This window comes from Medicago truncatula, chromosome 1, assembly GCF_003473485.1.
Source record: "Medicago truncatula cultivar Jemalong A17 chromosome 1, MtrunA17r5.0-ANR, whole genome shotgun sequence".
Classification (NCBI taxonomy): domain Eukaryota; kingdom Viridiplantae; phylum Streptophyta; class Magnoliopsida; order Fabales; family Fabaceae; genus Medicago; species Medicago truncatula.
Window position 1 is genome coordinate 41,598,757 of NC_053042.1, and position 20,573 is coordinate 41,619,329.

The following is a 20,573-nucleotide window of genomic DNA, read 5'->3' on the forward strand; positions in this document are numbered from 1 at the left end:
TGGTCCCGGCGGGGCTCGAACCCGCGACCTTCGGCTCATAAGACCAACGCTCTAACCAACTGAGCTACGGGACCACTCATTAATCAATTTTGTATTTTAGTATTTATTCGTATTTGCTTAAATTTAAACTTTTTTATTTGCTTTCGTTAAATCGTGGAGCTGTCAGAAGGGGAAGAGGAAGAGTATATATAGCTAGAAAACTTGAACAAATCGTGGCATGTTTTATCAATGCATTTTTTCGGTACAAATTTATTTTTGTCTAAAAATAAAATGAAATTGAGAATTGACACGGTAGATAATTTACTTATAAAATTGAGAAGGAAATTAATTAGATGAAATGATTCAATCGAAGAAAAATGAAAAGTAGCTCTTCTCCGACACAACCTCAAATTACACCTAATGATCACATGTGGGTAGTTATGATTTATGATTTATTATGAGAAGGATTAAATTTCAGTCTCTTGTTGATTATGGTGGCGGTGCTATTGAATTGACTAACGATGACAAGAAAAGAAACATAGTCCTTTCCTATGAATTATAGATACACGCAAATGTTAGATATTAGTATTAGTATAGTAGTAGCAAAATCCGTATTCGTGGATACCCGTTGAACCCAATTTGATTTGACGCGTTTGGATTTTTTCCGATTTTAAAACACTGGTATGAGATGAGTATCATCAAACTCATATTCAAATTCGTCTCAAATGTAAAAAATTATTTTATTACTCATTAAGATTTGACATGTTATAAAAACTTTCATTTTCAGAAAAGCAACCAAATTATTCGGTTAAAGAAATGTTAAAGTGAAGATATTACTGGAAAATGCATTGCAATATTGCACTTGGGGTCCGAAAAACTTACTTTTTCATTAAAAAAAATGATTCACTATGGGCATGGCCTCATGAGGATGTGGATGTGGCGGGGATACCCAAACTCATCCGGAACGGGGACGAAATTCAATCTCTTTTTCATGTTGGGTATGAGTAGGGTAACAAGTAAGTATATGGTCGTCGGACATGGGGATGAGGAGATAAAACTCGTCCCCACCCCGCCCCATTGTCATACCTACCATTTAGGCACCAACACGACAATACTAATAATGATAATTTAAAAAAATAACATAATTCTATATAAACAAGTTGGACATTGAACACATTTTCAATCGAAAATGAGTGCTAAAGAGGTACTATCATCTTATAAGAGGATGCTTTATAGACACTTATGTCCATGCAAAATCGGATTACAAGTAAAAACAAGGTAATAATTGTTGCAATAATATATTTATTGGATTAAGTATGCATTTAATCTAACCAATAATTTGATTTCATGTTCTAGCCACTTTTTGTAGTACATTTGAAAGATAATGTAAAATTATCGAAGTCTCATTAACTGTTCCTTAGCCTCATAATCACAACTAATAATGTATCATTTTCCTTTTTTGTGTGAATATTATCACCTTAGGACTTCCTGCCCAAAGAAAAATAATCACCTTAGGACTTACAAGTTCGTAAATTATTGTTTTGGGAGATTTAATGTAATATGTACTCATTTGGAATGTTTTGAGTTAGTAAAAGACTTTAGTTTATAATATTTTGTGATACAAATTGATTGATAGTTGAATGACTTTTTAATTGAATCACAAGCATAACCATAACCATACTATAAAGTTTGTTATTTATTGGTTTATTTTAGTTAAAAATGTGTGCAAGGAATTCAAATATTTTACCTAGTAACCAAACAAATAGATATATGAGTATTGAATTTGCTAACCCCACAAAGGTAGGACTAATACACCCCACCCTAACCATAGTCACCCCTAAAAATAATCAGCTTCAATTGAATTTAGCATGGTAGTAAAATACTAGCCATTACTGATGCTGCTTTCCAATTCCTTTTTATAGAAAATCAATCGGTGTATGAATTGAGTAGTTGCACAACAAACACACTATAACTTGGAAATATAATTAACTCCTCTGTCAACATAATAAAGATTTTTAAGGACCCTCTCTCTGAATATTTGTTGGTTGGGCCATTCATTGATACTTCAACGGTGATAGTAAATGTTCATAAAATTTGCTTAATGGTTTTCACCAACGCAGATGGTTTGACATAATGTCTATGTATTACCCTAAATTGCAAGATGACAGATAATGTACTCCCAAACTGAGGACTGGAAAGGATCATTAATAGGAGCAGGTTTGGTTGGTTGAGTTTATTTGAATTTGGCACGGCCTATTGTACATTTCTACTACTAGCTCTTGTTCTTAAAAAAAGTCACAATTTAGTTTATAGTGGTTTTCATATAGGAGTATTGTTTATAATGTTTATATTTTGAAGCAAAATAACTTGGTTGGTCTTTCATTTTTTTAAATAAATTATAGTTGGTTTTTTATCTTCTTTTTTGTTTTAATTTAGTATACATACGTATGTCTGTATGTATCTGTTTACAAAATTGATTAATTTGTAGGAAATTATTGGAACATTTACAACAACAAAAAATACAAGTGTGTCACATATACGATCTATTGCAATTTGCATCAATCAGCGTGGTATAAATTAGAATTCAAAAACTGTTTGGGAAAACCCAAAACAAACCAATTAGGACAACATTATTGATGTTTTAGAACATGTGAGTCTAAATTAAAAAATATATATACTAAAGTTGTATTGGTGTTACACATTATCAATGCTCTCTAATCTTAGGATCTACCTAAAATGCTTGACATCCAAGCCCATATATCGTGTGTAAAATAATGAGGAGAATTCTTTAATTCAAAATTTAAATCACTTCAAAATAATGAATATAAGAAAATGAAAATGGTTCTCCAAGAAAAAAAATGAAAAATGACATTAAATGATGGGTATATTAGACATCATTTTCAATCAATTTTAAGGTGCCTGAGTGCTCACCATAGAATAAATAGTTATCTAATATGTTATTTGGTTGAATCATAGACATAATATGATATAAAACATAAATTATTAAAAGTTATCATATGATTTTGTGTTTTTTTTAGAGGAAACATTAAATGATTTTTTTGTGGTTGTTGTATATTTCTCTGAATGTGAGTACAATTGTCATTAAAGCAAGAAAATAAATTTGATGAAATTTCAAATTTTGTCATATAAAAGTATTGTATTTACATAAAGGGCACATTGAAATTAAAGACCTTGACAAGTGAGAGTAGTATAAAAGAGGGTATTGTGTAATACCATTCTTCTCTCAAAATATACCTAAGTATTTCAAACTTCAAAGTAAGAGTACTTTAGAAAAGAAAAATGGTGAGAGTTGCAAAGGTGGTGATGTTGTGCATTGTGTTGGTTATATTTTGTTCAAATCATGTGGAAGGAGCTGGAAGGTTACTGAAGGAGAGTGTGAAACATCCTGAAACTTTCAATATGGGAGGAGGAAATGGGATACTTCCCAGTAGCCCTGGTAACTTTGCTGCAGGTGTAAACTATGGTCCTGATGGGTTAAGGTTTTGCACCTTCCCTGGTGGCTGTACCAGTGGTAATACTTTTCCCACTATCCCTGGAAATCTTGGTGGAACTGGAACTGGAAATGGAATTGGTGCTGGATTCTTACCACCACATCCATAGAATATAACAAACCTTGAAGCTGCTAAGGGAGTGTTAATTTCTAGCTTGGTTAAAAGAGTGTGTGTTATTACCTTGTTCTTGGTATTTCTTAATGCTAAGTACGTAGTAGTAGTATGGTAGTAGAACTTGTTTAATTAAGTTTGATTTTCATTTTCATTTTGGTATTTGTGTGTTAATTAGGTTTATTTTCTTCTCATGGTTCATGGATGGGTGTTATATTGTGACTTTCTTTGTATTTGGCTGTTGATCTGACCCTTCAACCTTACTAGGAATATTTTATTATATTATATATTAATTAATATTATTATTACACTATGGTGTCTCAGCTACTATATTATATATATCATATCATATGGATGCTAAAATTTGTTTACATTATCATTATGAATTAAGAAGCAGGTGAACAATCGACATATAATTTGCCTTTTATATTTTATTTTCTTGGTCCATCATTATATGGAATTGAACAGACTTTTTTTTGGTACAAAAAATGCACTTTTTAATTCTTGTTGTACAATATATATTTAGCAACAGTAACCAGTACCACTTGTAAGCCCGGACACGTTATATGAGTGCATGTGGTACGATAAAGATATACAAGTATGCAATTTTTTCAAAATTCAGAATACAATACGGCTGAGATATTTTAACCAAATTTAAATAATAAAACTTATATCCATCTAAAATACTTGAAAAAATAATACGTACCCTAATCAAACACTTTGGAGACAAAAAAGTACTCTCGGGACTCATGACTGGGATGCTCCCGGTAAAAAGAAAGCACCCTAAAAGAACTTCACTTTACATTTTTCGATCTCACTCATATACAATGTTTTTTGAGACCAAGCATTCTACAATAGATACTAGAAGTGACAACTTTTGTGTACCTTAAGCTAAGTAAAAATGATAACAAAGCTAAAACTTCTCATTCTGGTAACTAACTAAAATCTGATTCATTGATTGTTTTCAACATGCTTATGCAGAAGAAATCTCAATCTCAGCCCACCAGAGCGGAGAAAGTTTTGGAACTACAATTTCAGGTGACATTTTTGTTATCTCTCTCAATTTTTCACTGACTTCCTTCATCGTCGGTCTCTTGTCCGAATCCGGATCAACACAAACTCTTATCAATTCAGCAACTTGTTCCACCTGATCTTCTTGGTAAGATGCTAGAGTTGGATCCACCATTTCCTTAAGAGGTTTGTCCCATTTTAGATAATGTGATGCCCAGTTTTCATGTGAGCTATTATCAACCGAATAAGGAATTCGACCGGTAACTATTTCGAATAATAAAACACCAAAGCTATAAACATTACTTGATGGACTTGCTGATTGCATCATGTCAATGTGTTTTCTACCATCAGATTTCTTTTCAGATGAATCTATTTCGTTGGAGAAACTCAAATCTGAGGTTTTCGCGGCGTGGTCATCGGTTAGGTGGACGGATGAAGAATTCAGGTTAATAAGGACTACAGGAGGGTCCAATCCATGCATATGTTGTAGGCAGTAAGCCATTCCCATTGCAATTCTAAGTCTTGGTCCCCAGTTCAAGTGCTCACCTTCTTTTACTGGAATTTCAAACATGATCAAATGCATCAAACTTATATACAAAAAGCATGATAATAAATGGTTTAAATGTGTTTTTGGTACTTGCAAATTTACCACTTTTTTCTTTTGGTCCCTCTAATTTTACTGTTTTGTTTTTTATCCTTATTGTTTTATTTCAGTCCTTCAAAACTTGTTCATTTTAGAATCAGCATATGAAATATTACACTCATATTACAAAGACTGATTCCAACATAAACAAATTTTACTGGAACTAAAACAAAACAACAAGGACTAAAAGTAAAAAGTGTTATATTTGCAAGAACTAAAAATAAAAACACAAACTACAGGGACCAAAAGTAAAAAAGTGGTATATTTGAAGACAAAAAAATATTAAAACCAAATGAATCAACACTTGGTTGGAAAGCAGATATTCTGTTAGTATGTGTAATGACTATTGGCTAGTGAGTACTCACTATGTAAATGCTCAAATAGTGTTCCATTTGGGGCATATTCAAAAACCAACATTCTGGTGAAAGGCTCTTCTTCTTCACAATATCCAATAAGATTGACAAAATTCTTGTGGTTCACTTTTGATAATGTGTCTATCTGAAAACCATAAGTTTCCAAACTTAAGTCACAATTGAAATGCTTAAATATCAAATCTACAAAACTACTTTAAAAATTAATACCTTCTTCCTAAATTGAGTTTCTAAAGTCCTTGTCCAACTCTTGGATAATGTCACAGAAACAGAAGCTACCGCAATTTCAACTCCACTAGACAAAGTTCCTTTGTACAATGTACCAATTGGTGAATTACCAATTACATTGCTAAAATCTTCGCATGCTGCTTCAAGATCTGATCTATTTAGCTTTGGCACACCTGAAAATTAAAATCAGGAAAATAATATAATAACTAAAAAATAATCTACAAATTGTAACAAACCTCTAATATTATAAACTGATCTTAAGAAATATTGAAATAAACTAAGATACTTTAATATAATTTCTTATACTCTAACAGCATCCTTTTTTCTGTCAAACAAGACCATATCTTATTATCCAAACATGTGAGAAGATCTAAATCATGCAATGTGAAACTGTATATTGACTCATATTTTCAGCTATTGTTACTATATATGAATAGTTTGGAGGAAAAGAGATGGTCAGATTTACCGGTGACAAGTGCTTTCTGAAGCTGTCCACTTATTCCAGTACTCCAAGGTCTAACAATAGCTAACTTATTGGTTTTACAAAGATATATACCAATGCTTGAAATAACAAGAAAAACAGCACCACCAATAATTACTCCAGCAAAAATAGGAACTTGATTCTTCTTTGACAGTGGAGGAAGAGAATCAGAAGCATTTTTATTTGGAGATTCTGAAGCATTTTGAATAGGAGAATCCGAAGATGGACTTGAAGAATGTGAAGGAAAAGATCTATAGAGCGGTGAAGTACGGTTATGACGGTATTGATAAGGACGACGATGATGTTGGTGATATTCCTGCAGGCTCCTAGGACCTTCATTTTCATGAACATGCCTTATAATAGGCATAAAATGGACACAACTTAGACTATAGGAAAAAAAGTGCATGATAAAAATGTGAAAAACCTTACAGTTTATTAGTAACATACCATGTGATGGATCTTTCAGAACAAGATGACATCTTATCTGCATTGATTAACTGATTTTTATCTACTTGATACTCCGAAAGCATCTTCAGTTCATTGATTTTGGGGGAGAAACCAATAAGGAGTTCATTGTTGTCAAGCAAACTGTAACAAGAAGAAACTCAGTATCATCATACAGAATTGGAAAGGATGAAGTAATAAAAAATTGAGCTATAGTTAGAGTATCATCATACAGAATTGCTAGTGATGTGATATTATGACCAAAATTAGCATCTAGATGTCCACTGAAGTTGTTATATCCCAAATCCAAAATCTCCAATTGTTTCAAGTCTACAATTTCTTCAGGTATGGTTCCATAGAAAGAGTTGTTCCTTAAAATACTACACAACATATTCATGGATTGTTATTAGAATGAAAGGGGCTAAAAAAGAAGAAAAAGTAAGGAACTTCTTATAACAATGCCACCAAGCAATAAAATAACAACGCTTACATAGATTTTATGTGAACAAGGTTCACAAGCTCTGGTGCTAGAGTTCCTTCAAGGCAAAGATCTTTCAAATTCCTAAGAAAATAAACAATTTCTCTTTATAAGAGAGAAAGCTCTCTAGCTCAACAGCATGAACAGTAGTGATTTTTCATTTAATACAGGAGACTAAAATAATCAAAAATTGAAATGATAAATGCCACTTTCTATATAGTTGGTGCCATGATAAGTGAACATATGGTTTTGATGATATAAGTGTAACAAACGGGGGGATAAAAAAGAAACAAGGGGAAAAAAAAGGAAATTGATAAAAAAAAATGCATATTCCTTTCTTCTTCTTTTTTCTTGATCTACACTCCACACAAGAGTCAACACAACATATAGCAAAATCACTTAGTACTTACAAGACTACAACATTTCTATCTGAACATTCAACTCCAAACCAATCACAAGGGTCAACAGAAACTTCATCATCAATCCAATTTGATAAAGCACCAAAAGGGTCACTAATTATTCTCTTCTTCAACTTCAAAAGACTATTACCTGCACAAGGAAACCATATTTTAGCAACTATAGCCAAATATATAATTAAGATTCAACAAGATTCAAGTTTTCCCACTACCTTCTTCATTCAAAGAATAGCAACACAAATTCAAGTTAAGAAACAAGAAGCACACAATAAGAAAGCACAAAGCTCTAGAAAGATTCATGCTCTTGGTCATTCTTGTATTTTTTATTTTTTGTTGTTGCAAGAAACAAGCTTAGAAGTTAGAATATGGCTCAGTCCTACTAAAAAAACAAGCTTAGGAAGCTGTGGAAGGAATAAAAGTGAAAATGAAAACTGAGTGGAAGGAGTAAAGGCCAAAAATGTTATCTGAATATGGTTCTGACACTTGCATAGTTAGTTCAGTTGCATGATATTTTTATCAAATCCTGTTTTTTCCCCTCAAGTGATGATCACCACAATATATCAAGTTGATATTTTAACCAGAAAAGGTATAAATAACACTAATTCTTGTAATATATATTTTTCATATATTTATATTATTAGTAGAGTTAATGAAAATAATTTTAGAAACTAAGTAATAATTTTTATAAAATTAACAAAATTAAATATAAATATTTCTTAATTTATGTTTCACTTGTTAAAATGACTTCGGAGTTGGATCCATTTGAAATTATCTACTGACATAAACATTTGTTAACGCTATTTCTAAAACACTAAAATTGCGGTAAAAAACCAAGTTGAACCAAAAGCGATACATTGAAACTTCTAAAAATCATTATGGGAGAGTTTCATAGTCATTGTGGAGGTCGCCCACGGCTCAATAAAACACACACTTAAATTATTTGAGAGAGTTTATTGAAAAGTATATAGGATGTTTTCATCTTATTTCTATTAAGCTTCTTTCGGGAAAAAAATAAAAAATCTTATTTCAATCAGCTCTTTATAATTGCCTATAAAAACATCTTATAACTTTATGAAAATAATTTGAATTTATTTGAATTTTTGTTAACTTACAGATAAACACTTATGATTTTATTAAGTTGTTTAACAACTCTTAAATAGAACATCATTGATTGGTGATAACCGAAGAAAGGAAAACATAGCAATGTGCAATCAATGAGAGCAAGGAGTAGTAAGGACTAAGGACTATAGAGTAAATGAATGGTGTTGTTTATAATTCATGGAGTAGATAAGATGAGGTGAGAATGAGATGATTCTCGTGACTTGACTTTTCTACATGAGGGTCATAAATTCACAACAGTACATCAACATTGGGTCTTTGTCTGTGTCTCTTATACTATTTTTTGTACACTTCATAAGGGACCTCTTTATGACAATGTCAATTTAATGGCTTTGCTCATAAACTCATTGGGTTGTCTTGGTGGTATTGGTTTGGGACCTAGGAGTTTGGTCTTCTTCAAGATCTTAGATTCCATTCTCTCCGGTGCTAATTTAGATGAATTAGTTTAACTTCTTAAAAAAAAAAAAGGCTTTGCTCATAACCCATTTACCCACTCGATCAAAGGCAGGTATAATCATGCATCTCAATCTCATATTGCTGCTTCGCCTCCTCCTCTTGTTAGAGCTCTGCTGCTTTATGCTCAAGCTCGAGGACAAGTTCAGGCTCTGGATGAGATGATCTAGGTCAATCACATATGGCCTTAGTGAACCATTTTTGCTTAGCTGCCCGCTCCTGCCTAGCCGAGGAATTCATGTTGACCTTGTTGCCTCTGACACAACACGAAAGGGGTGTATGTCCATGTATAAAATAAAAAAAAATAATCAAAATACACAGACAAATCAATATACCGAAGGAAAAAATTTAGATAAATCAAAATTTAGCACACCTGGTCGTGTTTTGGATTATATAAACCGAATTTCTAAATAATACATTTCAGTTTATATGATCTGAAATGAAAGTAACCAATATTCAATGGAGAAATGAGGTTGACTTTTTTTAGTATATTTTGAATTGTATAATTTGAAAAGTGTTTTTTGACTTCAAACTATATAATTTAAACGGAGTAAAATTGTAAAAACGGAGGGCGCACAAGAGACATGAGAGAGCAAAAATTCTCTTCTAAGATTACAACATTTATAGACCGGGTTGTTCAACGTATCAAAACAAATTTTCCAATAGAGTTTTTTTCTTACAAAACTTATCGGCACCCATTTCCTATGGGTGTTTTCACTATATTTTGAACAATGTCGGCCCCGTTGAGCAACTTTCAAACATAAAAATAGTTTTCAAAGACTATCGAAGACCATTGGTGGAATTGGCGAAATAAAACAATTTTTTAGGATAATTTTCAGAATTAGCTAATCCAACTAGTGTCATTCAAATGTTCTCTAGCACTATCGAAGATTGCACCAATAATCTTCTTCAGAATGGTCCTCAACACACTGAAACGGTTTTCATTGGTTGGAAGTGTCCTCATGAGGGATGGTTAAACTCAATTATGATGGGACGTGCAAATAGAATGGAAATCGTGTGGGTTGTGGCAGTCTTCTTTGGGATACTAATGGTAGATGGTTCAAAAGATTTGTGCGCAAGATTGGTGTTTGTGATGCTCTACATGCAGAAATGTGGGGTTTGTATTTTGGTTTAGAGCTAGCTTGGCGTGATGGAATTTCACATCTCTGTATGGAGAGTGATTCAAAATTGTTTATTGACATGGTTACAAATAATTGCAAGACTAATGGGACGACCCCTTCATTGATTTGGCGTATCAGAAATCTCTTGGACCATAGTTGGTGCATTGCGGTTCATCATACTTGGCGAGAAAGCAACAAAAGTGTTGATTGACTTGCTGGTTTCAGTCTTACCACAGATTCTTGGAATTTTATTGTTTTGGAGATCCCTTCGAGTCAGCTCAACAGTTTCCTCTTCGATGATATTTCTGGACTTACATGCTAGAAATATTCGTTTAGTTGATTAGTTTTCTTCCTTCTAAGTTTTTGCCTTCTTTTATACCAAAAAATATATATGAAAAATTAAAATATTTCACGTGAATTTATACTAATTTTAATAATCAACTAATGAATCGAATCTTTTCAAATATTTAATCATTCTTAAAAAGACAAATAGTAAATTAATACCCAAAGGCCCCAAATACTTTACAGTATTATTCAACTTTGTGTGTTTTAGAGATTTACAAGGGACGCTTTTCGCATATGCAATACATCATCACCCTTATCAAACGTGAATGTGCAACCACTTTCTATTTCTCTCTCTTAAGCTGCTTTGCCTTTGGCTGAAACCTAGTCAGACAGTGCTTTTGATTTAGTTGAAACTTGAACAAGGAAAAGGCAGAATAAGATTATCTTCCACATGGTTTGTTTGTCCCACCCATGTTGTCCATATATCATATCATATAAATTAAACAAGGGTTGCATGACATATGACTAGACATTGATACCAGTACAATGCACACCCTTGTGAAAAAGAATTAGCCAAGAACCAAAATTGACTTTTTGGTCCTACTCAGCTAAATTTCATCTCATACATTAGTTTAATATCAATCTATTAGTAATGGTTTTGAGTTCAATTACATTGCACCGAAAGTGTAATTTTCTGTGCTTTAATAAGTGATGTATTTTAATACAGTATCAAATATGTCGTCAACTTTTAAATGTTTGTTTAAATAAAATTTCGCTTAAAATATTTTAGAAAGCATCTAAACTCAATTCATATTAGACTCTACTAGGAAGCTACATCGCACAATGAATAAGTGATGTATTCGAGCATAGCCTATAAGAAAATGATCATCACACAATGAAGATTAGAGGATGATATGTCAATCGCAATGTAAATCCCTTAACGATTTCAATTAGTTTCTCACTCATTTCTCCTAAAATTCTACCAATAAAAGAACTTTTGCACTAGGAAAAATGTACACATTCGGTTCGGTTAAACCTCTCACCCATCTTAAACCAAAAAAAAAAAACCTCTCACCCATCTCACTAATATACTGACCTAAGCATTAAAGTGTTTACAAATGCAAAAACGTCCCCCGCTCAGGAGCACTACTGCAGACCTCCGTCGTGTTTCATCAACTCCGGCCGTCATTCTGGATCCACCTCGGATCATGAAGCATTATAAAAAAAAATAAAAATAACATCGTGGATAGTTATTTAACTTGATAATATTTGCTGAGTATAGAATACTTTTTGATTTTGGCATAAATCTTAGGTCATCCACCAGCATTAGAACGTTACTAGTAGATATAGATTGTCAAAAGCTCACAGTTTGTCCACAATACCGCCTGACCACATCCGAATTAAAGCAAAGCCACTATCTTTTTCTCACCCCTTATCTCCTCTTTTACTTGTTATATTCAAAATCTTCCATTGGAGCAAAATGTTAATTTGTTCCATTGAAAAAGTTAATACCTCTCAAGCCTAATTTTCCTACTCTGAAATTGATAACTACCCTCCAACACATGGTTTGTGCAATGGGCAGTATGGAATCCAAAGGCAAAAGCCCTTAGTTGAGGAACACATACACAGAATCACATGTGCACAATTTCAATTGAAGGGTATCCATGTGTTCTAGTATTTGTCATGCACATAAGCACATTCATTTTTAGGACTTTGGGAAACATATATATAGAGATGCAGTAAAAAGCATATTCTCCATATTGTTATCCAGCCGACAAGATATTTCCATTTTTCAAATCAATCCTTAAAGACAAAGTAACATCTAATCCAACATCTTTTTTTTCTTTACCATATCATTCCAGCTTGGCCCTCTTTCTTTTTTGACACCTTTTTCTCTCCTTCCCACTTATCTCCTTTATCTAAAGTTATTTGCTATGTCTTTAAAACACTGATCCTGTATATATCAATCACACTGAAATTTCAACAATATCATTACACAATACTCTCTGATAATGGCCAAGGAAGCTTCTTTCTGTCTCTTGTTTCTCTCTTCTCTCTTAATTTCATGTTCTGGTAAGTACTTAACACTGATAAATGATAATAACACATAGTACTCATTTTTTTTTGCAGATTCTAATCATATATTATTTCACTCTCATGCAGGATCTTTGGTGGGTTTTTCATATCATGAGAGAGGAGACACATTGACATCATTCCTCCAGCATAGCAAAGTTTCTTCGTCTCAGATTCGAGCTTTCGTCACAGATCATTGGATTTTGAGCACTCTTACCAACTCAAAACTGTTAGTTGATCTCTACTTAAACAAAAGCCAAGTTGAAAAATTCATTACTTCAAAACCTTCAGCAGTTTCTGAGCTAAAAGCTCAACTAGTGAACTTTCTTCCACATTTAAACATCAAAAGCATCATTGTTAGCTGTGGAAGTGAGTGCTTATTACAAAATGAGCTGCCTTTGATTATGCATGCTCTTAAATCAATTCATTCAATTCTCAGTGATCTTCACATAAGTAAAGAAGTAAAAATCTCGGTCGCATTTCCACTTCAAGTCTTAAGGAAGTTGAATGCATCACAAGAACACGAAATTCGTAGATTACTTTCATTTATAAAGGAAACGAAATCGTTTGTGATGATAGAAGACAACATTGATGGAGAATTAAGAATGGATGACCATTTTGTTCAAACTATTATCAAACGCGCTAATCTTGCCGCTTCTGTTCTTCCTTGCAAAGATGTTCCTTTGGTTCTTACAATCAAGAGTTCAGTTATACCAAGTTCAATAGAAGTAACTCAATTTAGTAAAAGAGTATCGAAATATTTAGAAGCAAAAAGAATAGCTGCATTATATGTAGAACTGCATACAACAGAAGATTCTTCAATGAAAGAGCTCAAAAGGGAAGAGGAAGGTATGTTTCATTTGTCTAGAAGAGAGATCTTAAGCAAATTCCACAGAAGAAAAATTATAGACAACACAAACAGTCCAACGAACACAGTTTACCCTACAAATCCAACACCGGTTATTACACCCTCAGATACACCAACCATTATAGCAGTTCCTTCCACAAATCCTGTCACAATTTCCCCTACAAATCCAGCTGCAATGCCAGTAACAGTTCCTTCAACTACACCTGTTGTTCCTTTAGCTCCAACAACTCCAACCATTACACCGGCACCGGTCTTCAATCCAGCTACAACTCCTACAACAGTTCCAGGTGCACCACCAGTAACATCTTATCCACCTCCAGTAACATCTTATCCACCTCCATTGGGAAATGTTCCAGTGGTAAACCCTCAACAGCCACCTCCTTCAAACACAAATGCTCCTTCTATTCAGGGACAGAGTTGGTGTGTGGCGAAAACAGGTGCTCCACAAGCTTCCCTTCAATCAGCATTGGATTATGCTTGTGGAAATGGTGCTGATTGTTCTCAAATACAACAGGGTGCAAGTTGTTACAGTCCTGTTACTTTGCAGAACCATGCTTCTTTTGCCTTCAACAGTTACTATCAAAAGAAGCCAGCTCCAACAAGTTGCGACTTTGGAGGCGCTGCTATGTTAGTTAGCTCAAATCCAAGTAAGATTTAAACATTTAAATAACCCTTGTTTTTTCTTTCTTTCAATCTCATGCTTCAAAATATTGATGATCATTTTTTATAGGTTCTGGTTCTTGCATTTATCCGTCATCATCTTCGTCGTCATCGTCAACCTCAACTTCACCAATGATATCATCTCCAGCACCACCTACACAATCAACTTCAACTTCAATACCACCACCAAGTCTAACAACACCTTCACCATCTATTCCAACAATAGCTCCACCAACAATGTCAACAGCTCCATCATCAATTCCAACAGCTCCACCAACATCTTCAGGCACTTTTGGGTGAGTGAGATGGCAAGTTTTTCAGTGACTTCAATAATTATATTCTGTGATACCAATAAGCATGTACTAACCATGGTTCTGTATAAACAATGCTGTCTTTTGTAGCTATGGTACCCCACCTTCAGTGTTAAACTCAAGCAACCCAGCTTCAGGTACAATGCCAGATTTTGGGTCTGATAGCCCTCCTATTGTAAACACAACATCGGCCTCACACCCTCGAGCTCTGAAACCTTTTACTGGCTGTATAGTCTTGATGATTCCATTTGTCACTGCAAGCCTCAGCATGCGCCTATAGAGTTTAGAAACAGGTTTTCCATTCGGATCATCACACTACTCTATAGACATTCATTAGAGTTTGTAACATTACATGCTGCAGTGTTAAGGTCTATAGGTGCAGAAAGAAGGCAGAGTAAGAAAAGAAGAAAAAATTACGTGCATCCATGAGCTGCTTAGAGTATTTTAGGTTGTACAATATATTATGGTCATTATTGGTCATGTACATATATTTTGAGAGCTTAGGTTTTCTATTGTTTTTTCAAGGTACAATCTTGGTCTATGTAGTTCAGTGTAAATTGGTCAGAGTTGTTATAATTTGAGGTTCTATCAAGATTCAGATGACCAAAAATTGTCAAATGATGAGGTACTCTATACCCTGTGACAGGTACTTCTATATACACAAGAATACACGTACGAGTAGCTTAATCCAATGCATTGGATGCTGATTCTGAATTAAGAATATTCATTAAATTATCAAAGAAAAACCAGAAAGCACTGATAGCGATCAGCTACCAAACACCTTGACTTTTTAACCTGCGCACATGTGAAATGCTTTCAAGGCACACACATAACTAAGCAGCTGAAATTTTATGATTTTTCTTTAGATATGAGTGTGAACAAGGTTCACCAGCGACTAAAGCCAGCATATGTATGGTAAGTGCCGGTAGTAACTTTATGGTCACATTAAAAATTTGACCAGCTTAATGATGCGATAAACTGTAAACATCCTAAAATATATAAGCGCACCTACACAGAATAGTTTCACATAGAACACATCAAAATTGTGTTGTGATCCTGATGCTGCTACATACTGCATAAGCTAAAGCTAGATTATCTCTAAAACTGCGTTTCTACAGCACGAAACGCCTTCTAAAACTTCTCTTTACTCCTACAACAAACTTGAGAAGGTATTAGGTTCCTCTATATACATGAATCCTCGTGGACAAAGGAATGGTTTCACCGCTTTGAAAATACCACCAAGACTAGCATGGACATAGACATCACAATTTTGAATCCAGAGGTGTCCCAGAAATTCTGATTTTGCTTTTCGGCATCCGAAACTGTTTGTTGCTTTCCTGCTAATTGATCTTTAAGTTCTTTAATAGCTTTGTCCCGTCGCTCTCCCATCTGCTCGAAAACACATACAATGAAACACCAGATTTCAATAGGACACTAAGCAAAGGACATATAATTCACTAAGTTTGGCCATAGTAGGTTCAGATGATGAAAGTAAATGATCGCATGATAATATGAGTCAACCAATCATGCCCATCAATGGAAACTTGTATAAGAAAACTTTATTTGTCCAAGTGTTTCTTATTTCAATGCATAAATTCTTGCCCCAAAAAATGGTCAAATAATTCATCAAAAACCCAAAAAGCAGAACTGTGAGAGAGCCCAATTCACTGTAACCACAAACATTTAAGCATTTCCTAAATGACAGAAAATGAGTGCATGTGCAAGAGCTAGATTTACCCTTTGGAGTTTGCGTGTCTGAGAACGAGCTTCCTGCAGACAGAATTCCAACTTCAACACTCTCTTCTTCAGATCCTGATCAGCACGCCGTTGTTTCTCCAGCTGTGTTTTGAAATCCATCAATGAACTTAAATGGATTAGCTATGCTCTCAAATAAAGAAAAGAAAGCAGGGCAAAAATCAGGATGGTAATACCTGTGATTCTAACTCCTTAGTCTTGAGCTTCCAATGAGCAGACATGATCTTAATTTCATCCTTAAGTCTAACTATTTCATCATCCTTAACAACCAGTAGCTTATTCATCTTCTCTATATTCTTAGGAGAAACCTCATCCAATATTTTTCGCAGTTCACAATCCTTGTTCTCCCCGGATTTTGCAAGAGCCTCCATAATATCGCGCTCAATTCTGAAAACTTCATCTCTCAATTGCTTTTGCGAAGATTCCCTTGACTTAAGATCCTTCTGTAAATTATCAAGCTGCTCGCCTAGTCTAATTACGCGTTCCTCGTGCTCTCTTAGAGAACTATTTTTCTCATCCAATTCTTTTTGAAGTTCGAAACATTGGAGCTGCGATGATTGAGTTGATGCGGCACTTGAATCTGCTGTTGCTCTAGTTATTACGAGCTGTGTTCTAAGATCATCCAACTCCTTTATGTGCTGTATCAATATTACAACATATCATGAGTAAATGACACCAAGGCTTTAGTACCAAAGAATGTGCTAACAATCTTGAAGTTACTATGTATCATAATGTTCTGTTGGTCAATAGAGAACCAATCAGAATCTAATGCAGTTTTGGTAATGGTGAGAATGAATTGTCATCTTTTTCTTCATAGGATACATACCATTCTTGCAAACAATACTTTGATCATATATTTACTATTTCTAGAGTACAATCTATCTAAAGGTTAATGCATAGGTGACAGCTGAATTCATATACAAAAGCATTTAATATGTAAGATAAGATCGTCTCCATTACTGGCTAGAAAAATTATTATGTCAAATGTTCATTCATAAATAAATATGCACAGTCCCTATTGAATATACTCACATGACTTTCCTTCCATATTGCAGTACAATAAGTGACTTCAATAGTGAAGGAACTTATAAATTAGAATTCTGGCAGCATCTATGGCAAGTGGGTAGCATGGTGCAAATATGGGCACATAGGCTTCATTTAGATGTAGAAAGTTTTCAAACTACCAACGCTCTAGCACGGGAAGGGTCATTTGAATGTACAATTGGCTATCAGTAATTAATATGTATGTAAAATCAACTGGTTGCCGTAAAACTGATACAAAAATTTATGAGTGATTTTCCAACTTAGGATGGACCAATCCCAATATGCATGTAAAATCAACTAGTTGCCTTGTGATTATTCTGAAAAATGTGGCCTAGACAAAATTGAAGAATTAACATCCTAGTTAAAAAGGGACCACGAGAGTACGAGAGTTTTCCATCAAGGCAATGTTTTAGCATGGGGCAATTGCAAAATTTCCCCAACTTAGGCTCATCTAGATTGAACCGTTGATTAAATATAAAATAATACGAATGGCTAGGATTGTCTTATTATATTTTGACCTGCAACTTGTACATATTTTACACATTACATGATTTTTTTTTTTAAAGAAAAACATTTTTCTTTTTTAGGATGATTTTTCTAAAAGAAAAACATGAAAGATTTACAAAATGGATTTAACGATAATGTAATGTAATGAATGATTTACAAAACACCGCTAAGATTTTTCTGTCGTGTCTTTAATAAATATTATTATAGTTTGGTGAAGAAATAATTTGATCAAACTTGGTCAAACTATGGATCATCAGTGTTCATTTTCTCTGATAACGGATGGTTAATACAAAAAATAAATATTAAAAAAAATATGTTAAATTTGTTCAATAATTTTGTTTGGGTATGTACTCATCATCTATTCATTTGTTGTCAAATAGTATAGTAATTAAAATTTACCTTTACGGTGAATAAGTGGAGTATCCAGGGTTCGAACATAAATTACGCAATGTTCAAATGAGTTAAGCTCAACTATGACCAATATTTTAAATTTAATATAATATCATATTTTTTATATTAATTTATTTTAAAATGAATTCAAATTATAAATAAATTTTGTTTACACGATCCTTATTTTCACACTTAATCTGTCTTAGAAGTTTATTTTCGGTTTTTGATAAATCCCTTATGCAATTGTTCACAAAAATATATGCTCGGGTTCGGAAAACTGGCTTGTGTTGATAATACATGTGATTTTTTTATTAAAAAAGAAAAAATTATGTTGTTAACACTTGTGATATATATGTATAATCGATTTTAAAAAAAAGATAATGTAAAGGTAATAACCGGAAGAAACAAGGTAGTGACCCGTAAAAACAAATGAGCCTAAGATGGGAAAATTATGCAATTGGTCTATGCTAAAACTCGCCTTCCATCAAAGGTCGATAAGAATTCAGTTCATATCTTACAAGAGATCAAATTCCACTATTAATGTAAAGACCTTGTAAAGGTCCATCTCACCTAAACTTTTTATTATTTATAAAAGAAAAAAGGTAATAAAACCAAAGCACCTACTCAGCCTTCTCTCCAAAGACCAATGGGATATGCTAAAATGAAAGATGACAACTGAATAGTAACAAGATCCTAAAAAATGGGCATCTAGTGTGTTATATTACTTTAATTTAATGAGAAAAAATTATATACAATCAATTCAATTTCATCAACACCATTTCAGCTAGAAAAGCAAACAAAAGACAAAAAAAAATAGAGAATCGTGCAAAACAAAAAGTGGAAACATTTCAATTTTCAAATCAAACAGCTGTATACGACCAAGATATTCATAAACCATGAAAAGAATAATAATAATAATAATAAGGTACAGTATATGAAATTGAAACCTTCTCAGCAGAAGAGGTTGAAACCTGAAGCTGCTCATTTTTTTCTTCCAATTTCTTCTGCAATTTACCAATTTCCAATTCCATAACCTTGGCATTTGTCTCTGCTTCCTGAGAAAAATAAAATTCATAATTTGCAGGACTAAAAAATAATCAAATTTTCCTTGACCCCACAACCACAAAAACTCCAAAAGTAGAATGATTGATACTACAATCAAAGTTACAATTTTTTTAGCATGGCCAAAAGGAGAAAAACAAAACAACACAAAAAGACACAAAAGTAATAATTCAAAACACACAAATTAAAAATTTGTACCTGTCTAGTTAGAGTTTCTTTAACATATGATTGTTCTTGTGAAGCCAAACGACTCCGAAGCTCCTTCAACTCAGAAGCTAAAGACACAACGTTTCGGCGAAAGCTTTGTTTTTTATCATTCAAATCCTTTAACAAAGGATCAACTGAAGCTTGTTTGTCGGAAATTGACATGGGAAAAATTTGAGATTTTGACCAACTTTGTTGAAATGAAACTTATCCTCTTATGTTATGTAAACATCAAACTCAGATCCTATGGACCAGGGATCAAAGTCCTTGAAATGAAAGCATTTGAATTATATACTTCATTCCCTACATATGGTAGTTGTGCATTTAATTTAATTACAATTCAACCATGTATGCAAAAATATAAAAATAAACTACAATATCATAAAGAAGCTTAGAAAATACAATAACTTGTTTTCACGAAAAGGGTACTAAACAGTGAATAGATTCAGATTCAAATTCAAAGTTATCTTTTCTTAACTAATTAATTTTCTTTTCTTCTGTTGACTGCGATTTAATTTTCATTTGATTAATTAAATATTTGAATTCCAATGGCCTAGTTTTTTTTTCTGGCGTAGAGTGCATCAAGCATTCAGTTTCATCATAATAATTGAAAAGAGAGAGAAAATTAGCATGACCCTTCATGTGTCTATCTGTCATTGTCGAATAATAAATTAAATTACAAAAAAAAAAAAAAAAAATGGCACCAATAATAATGAAGATGGTAAAGAGAAAGACGTGATGATAATAATAATAATAATAAATTAAATCAAAAAAATTGGAAGTGAAAATTCAAAATTTGAAGCAGTTGCGAAAAAATAGTGAAACGAGGAAGTAGCATAGTTACTTACCGGTTTCTGCGTTTGAACTGGTCTTAAGAAGAAGATGAAAGTGTAAAGAAAAAGAGAACTGATCTGAAGAAGAAGATGAATGTGTAACGCAGCAGCGTAACTAGTTGAGATTGAGAAATGAAATGAAATGAGTTTTGATGTGATGTGATGAGTTTGGGAATGAATCATAGACTCGTGCGTAACTTCTTCATTTGTTTTT

At 33.3% G+C, this 20,573-nt stretch overlaps 3 protein-coding genes and 1 non-coding gene across 4 annotated transcripts; 1 reads left to right on the forward strand and 3 right to left on the reverse strand.

Moving 5' to 3' along the window:
- Positions 1-74, reverse strand: TRNAI-UAU (transfer RNA isoleucine (anticodon UAU)). The gene has a single exon. It is a non-coding gene; the product is annotated as a tRNA-Ile (tRNA).
- A 4,170-nt stretch (positions 75-4,244) lies between these two features.
- On the reverse strand, positions 4,245-8,236 carry LOC11406492 (probable inactive receptor-like protein kinase At3g56050). Its single transcript, XM_003591192.4, has 9 exons — positions 7,887-8,236; positions 7,669-7,807; positions 7,271-7,342; positions 7,014-7,160; positions 6,784-6,924; positions 6,322-6,689; positions 5,838-6,028; positions 5,622-5,754; positions 4,245-5,168 (listed from the first exon to the last, which is right to left on the reverse strand). Exons 1-9 carry the CDS (start codon positions 7,984-7,986, stop codon positions 4,576-4,578), a joined length of 1,884 nt encoding a protein of 627 aa, XP_003591240.1. The 5' UTR covers positions 7,987-8,236; the 3' UTR covers positions 4,245-4,575.
- Positions 8,237-12,451: 4,215 nt separating this feature from the next.
- LOC11410062 (mucin-2) lies at positions 12,452-15,174 on the forward strand. The gene is made up of 4 exons (XM_003591194.4): positions 12,452-12,725; positions 12,816-14,240; positions 14,324-14,549; positions 14,655-15,174. The coding sequence occupies exons 1-4, from the start codon at positions 12,665-12,667 to the stop codon at positions 14,842-14,844; spliced, it is 1,902 nt and encodes a 633-aa protein (XP_003591242.2). The 5' UTR covers positions 12,452-12,664; the 3' UTR covers positions 14,845-15,174.
- Positions 15,175-15,398: 224 nt separating this feature from the next.
- LOC25485788 (nuclear envelope-associated protein 2) lies at positions 15,399-20,573 on the reverse strand. The gene is made up of 6 exons (XM_013613632.3): positions 20,375-20,573; positions 19,521-19,829; positions 19,208-19,315; positions 16,496-16,957; positions 16,302-16,403; positions 15,399-15,953 (listed from the first exon to the last, which is right to left on the reverse strand). The coding sequence occupies exons 2-6, from the start codon at positions 19,689-19,691 to the stop codon at positions 15,783-15,785; spliced, it is 1,014 nt and encodes a 337-aa protein (XP_013469086.1). The 5' UTR covers positions 19,692-19,829; positions 20,375-20,573; the 3' UTR covers positions 15,399-15,782.

Excerpts from the sequence above, each read along its gene's own strand:
- LOC11406492 (XM_003591192.4), bottom strand. The coding sequence starts at position 7,986 with ATGACCAAGAGCATGAATCTTTCTAGAGCTTTGTGCTTTCTTATTGTG. Across the intron at positions 6,029-6,321 it reads TCAGAAAGCACTTGTCACCG|GTGTGCCAAAGCTAAATAGA; the intron begins GTAAATCTGACC and ends TTTAATTTTCAG. Across the intron at positions 5,169-5,621 it reads ACTATTTGAGCATTTACATA|TAAAAGAAGGTGAGCACTTG; the intron begins GTGAGTACTCAC and ends TTGAAATTCCAG.
- LOC11410062 (XM_003591194.4), top strand. The coding sequence starts at position 12,665 with ATGGCCAAGGAAGCTTCTTTCTGTCTCTTGTTTCTCTCTTCTCTCTTA. Across the intron at positions 14,241-14,323 it reads GTTAGTTAGCTCAAATCCAA|GTTCTGGTTCTTGCATTTAT; the intron begins GTAAGATTTAAA and ends CATTTTTTATAG. Across the intron at positions 14,550-14,654 it reads ACATCTTCAGGCACTTTTGG|CTATGGTACCCCACCTTCAG; the intron begins GTGAGTGAGATG and ends TGTCTTTTGTAG.
- LOC25485788 (XM_013613632.3), bottom strand. The coding sequence starts at position 19,691 with ATGTCAATTTCCGACAAACAAGCTTCAGTTGATCCTTTGTTAAAGGAT. Across the intron at positions 19,316-19,520 it reads AAGAAACTCTAACTAGACAG|GAAGCAGAGACAAATGCCAA; the intron begins GTACAAATTTTT and ends TATTTTTCTCAG. Across the intron at positions 15,954-16,301 it reads AGACACGCAAACTCCAAAGG|ATGGGAGAGCGACGGGACAA; the intron begins GTAAATCTAGCT and ends GTTTTCGAGCAG.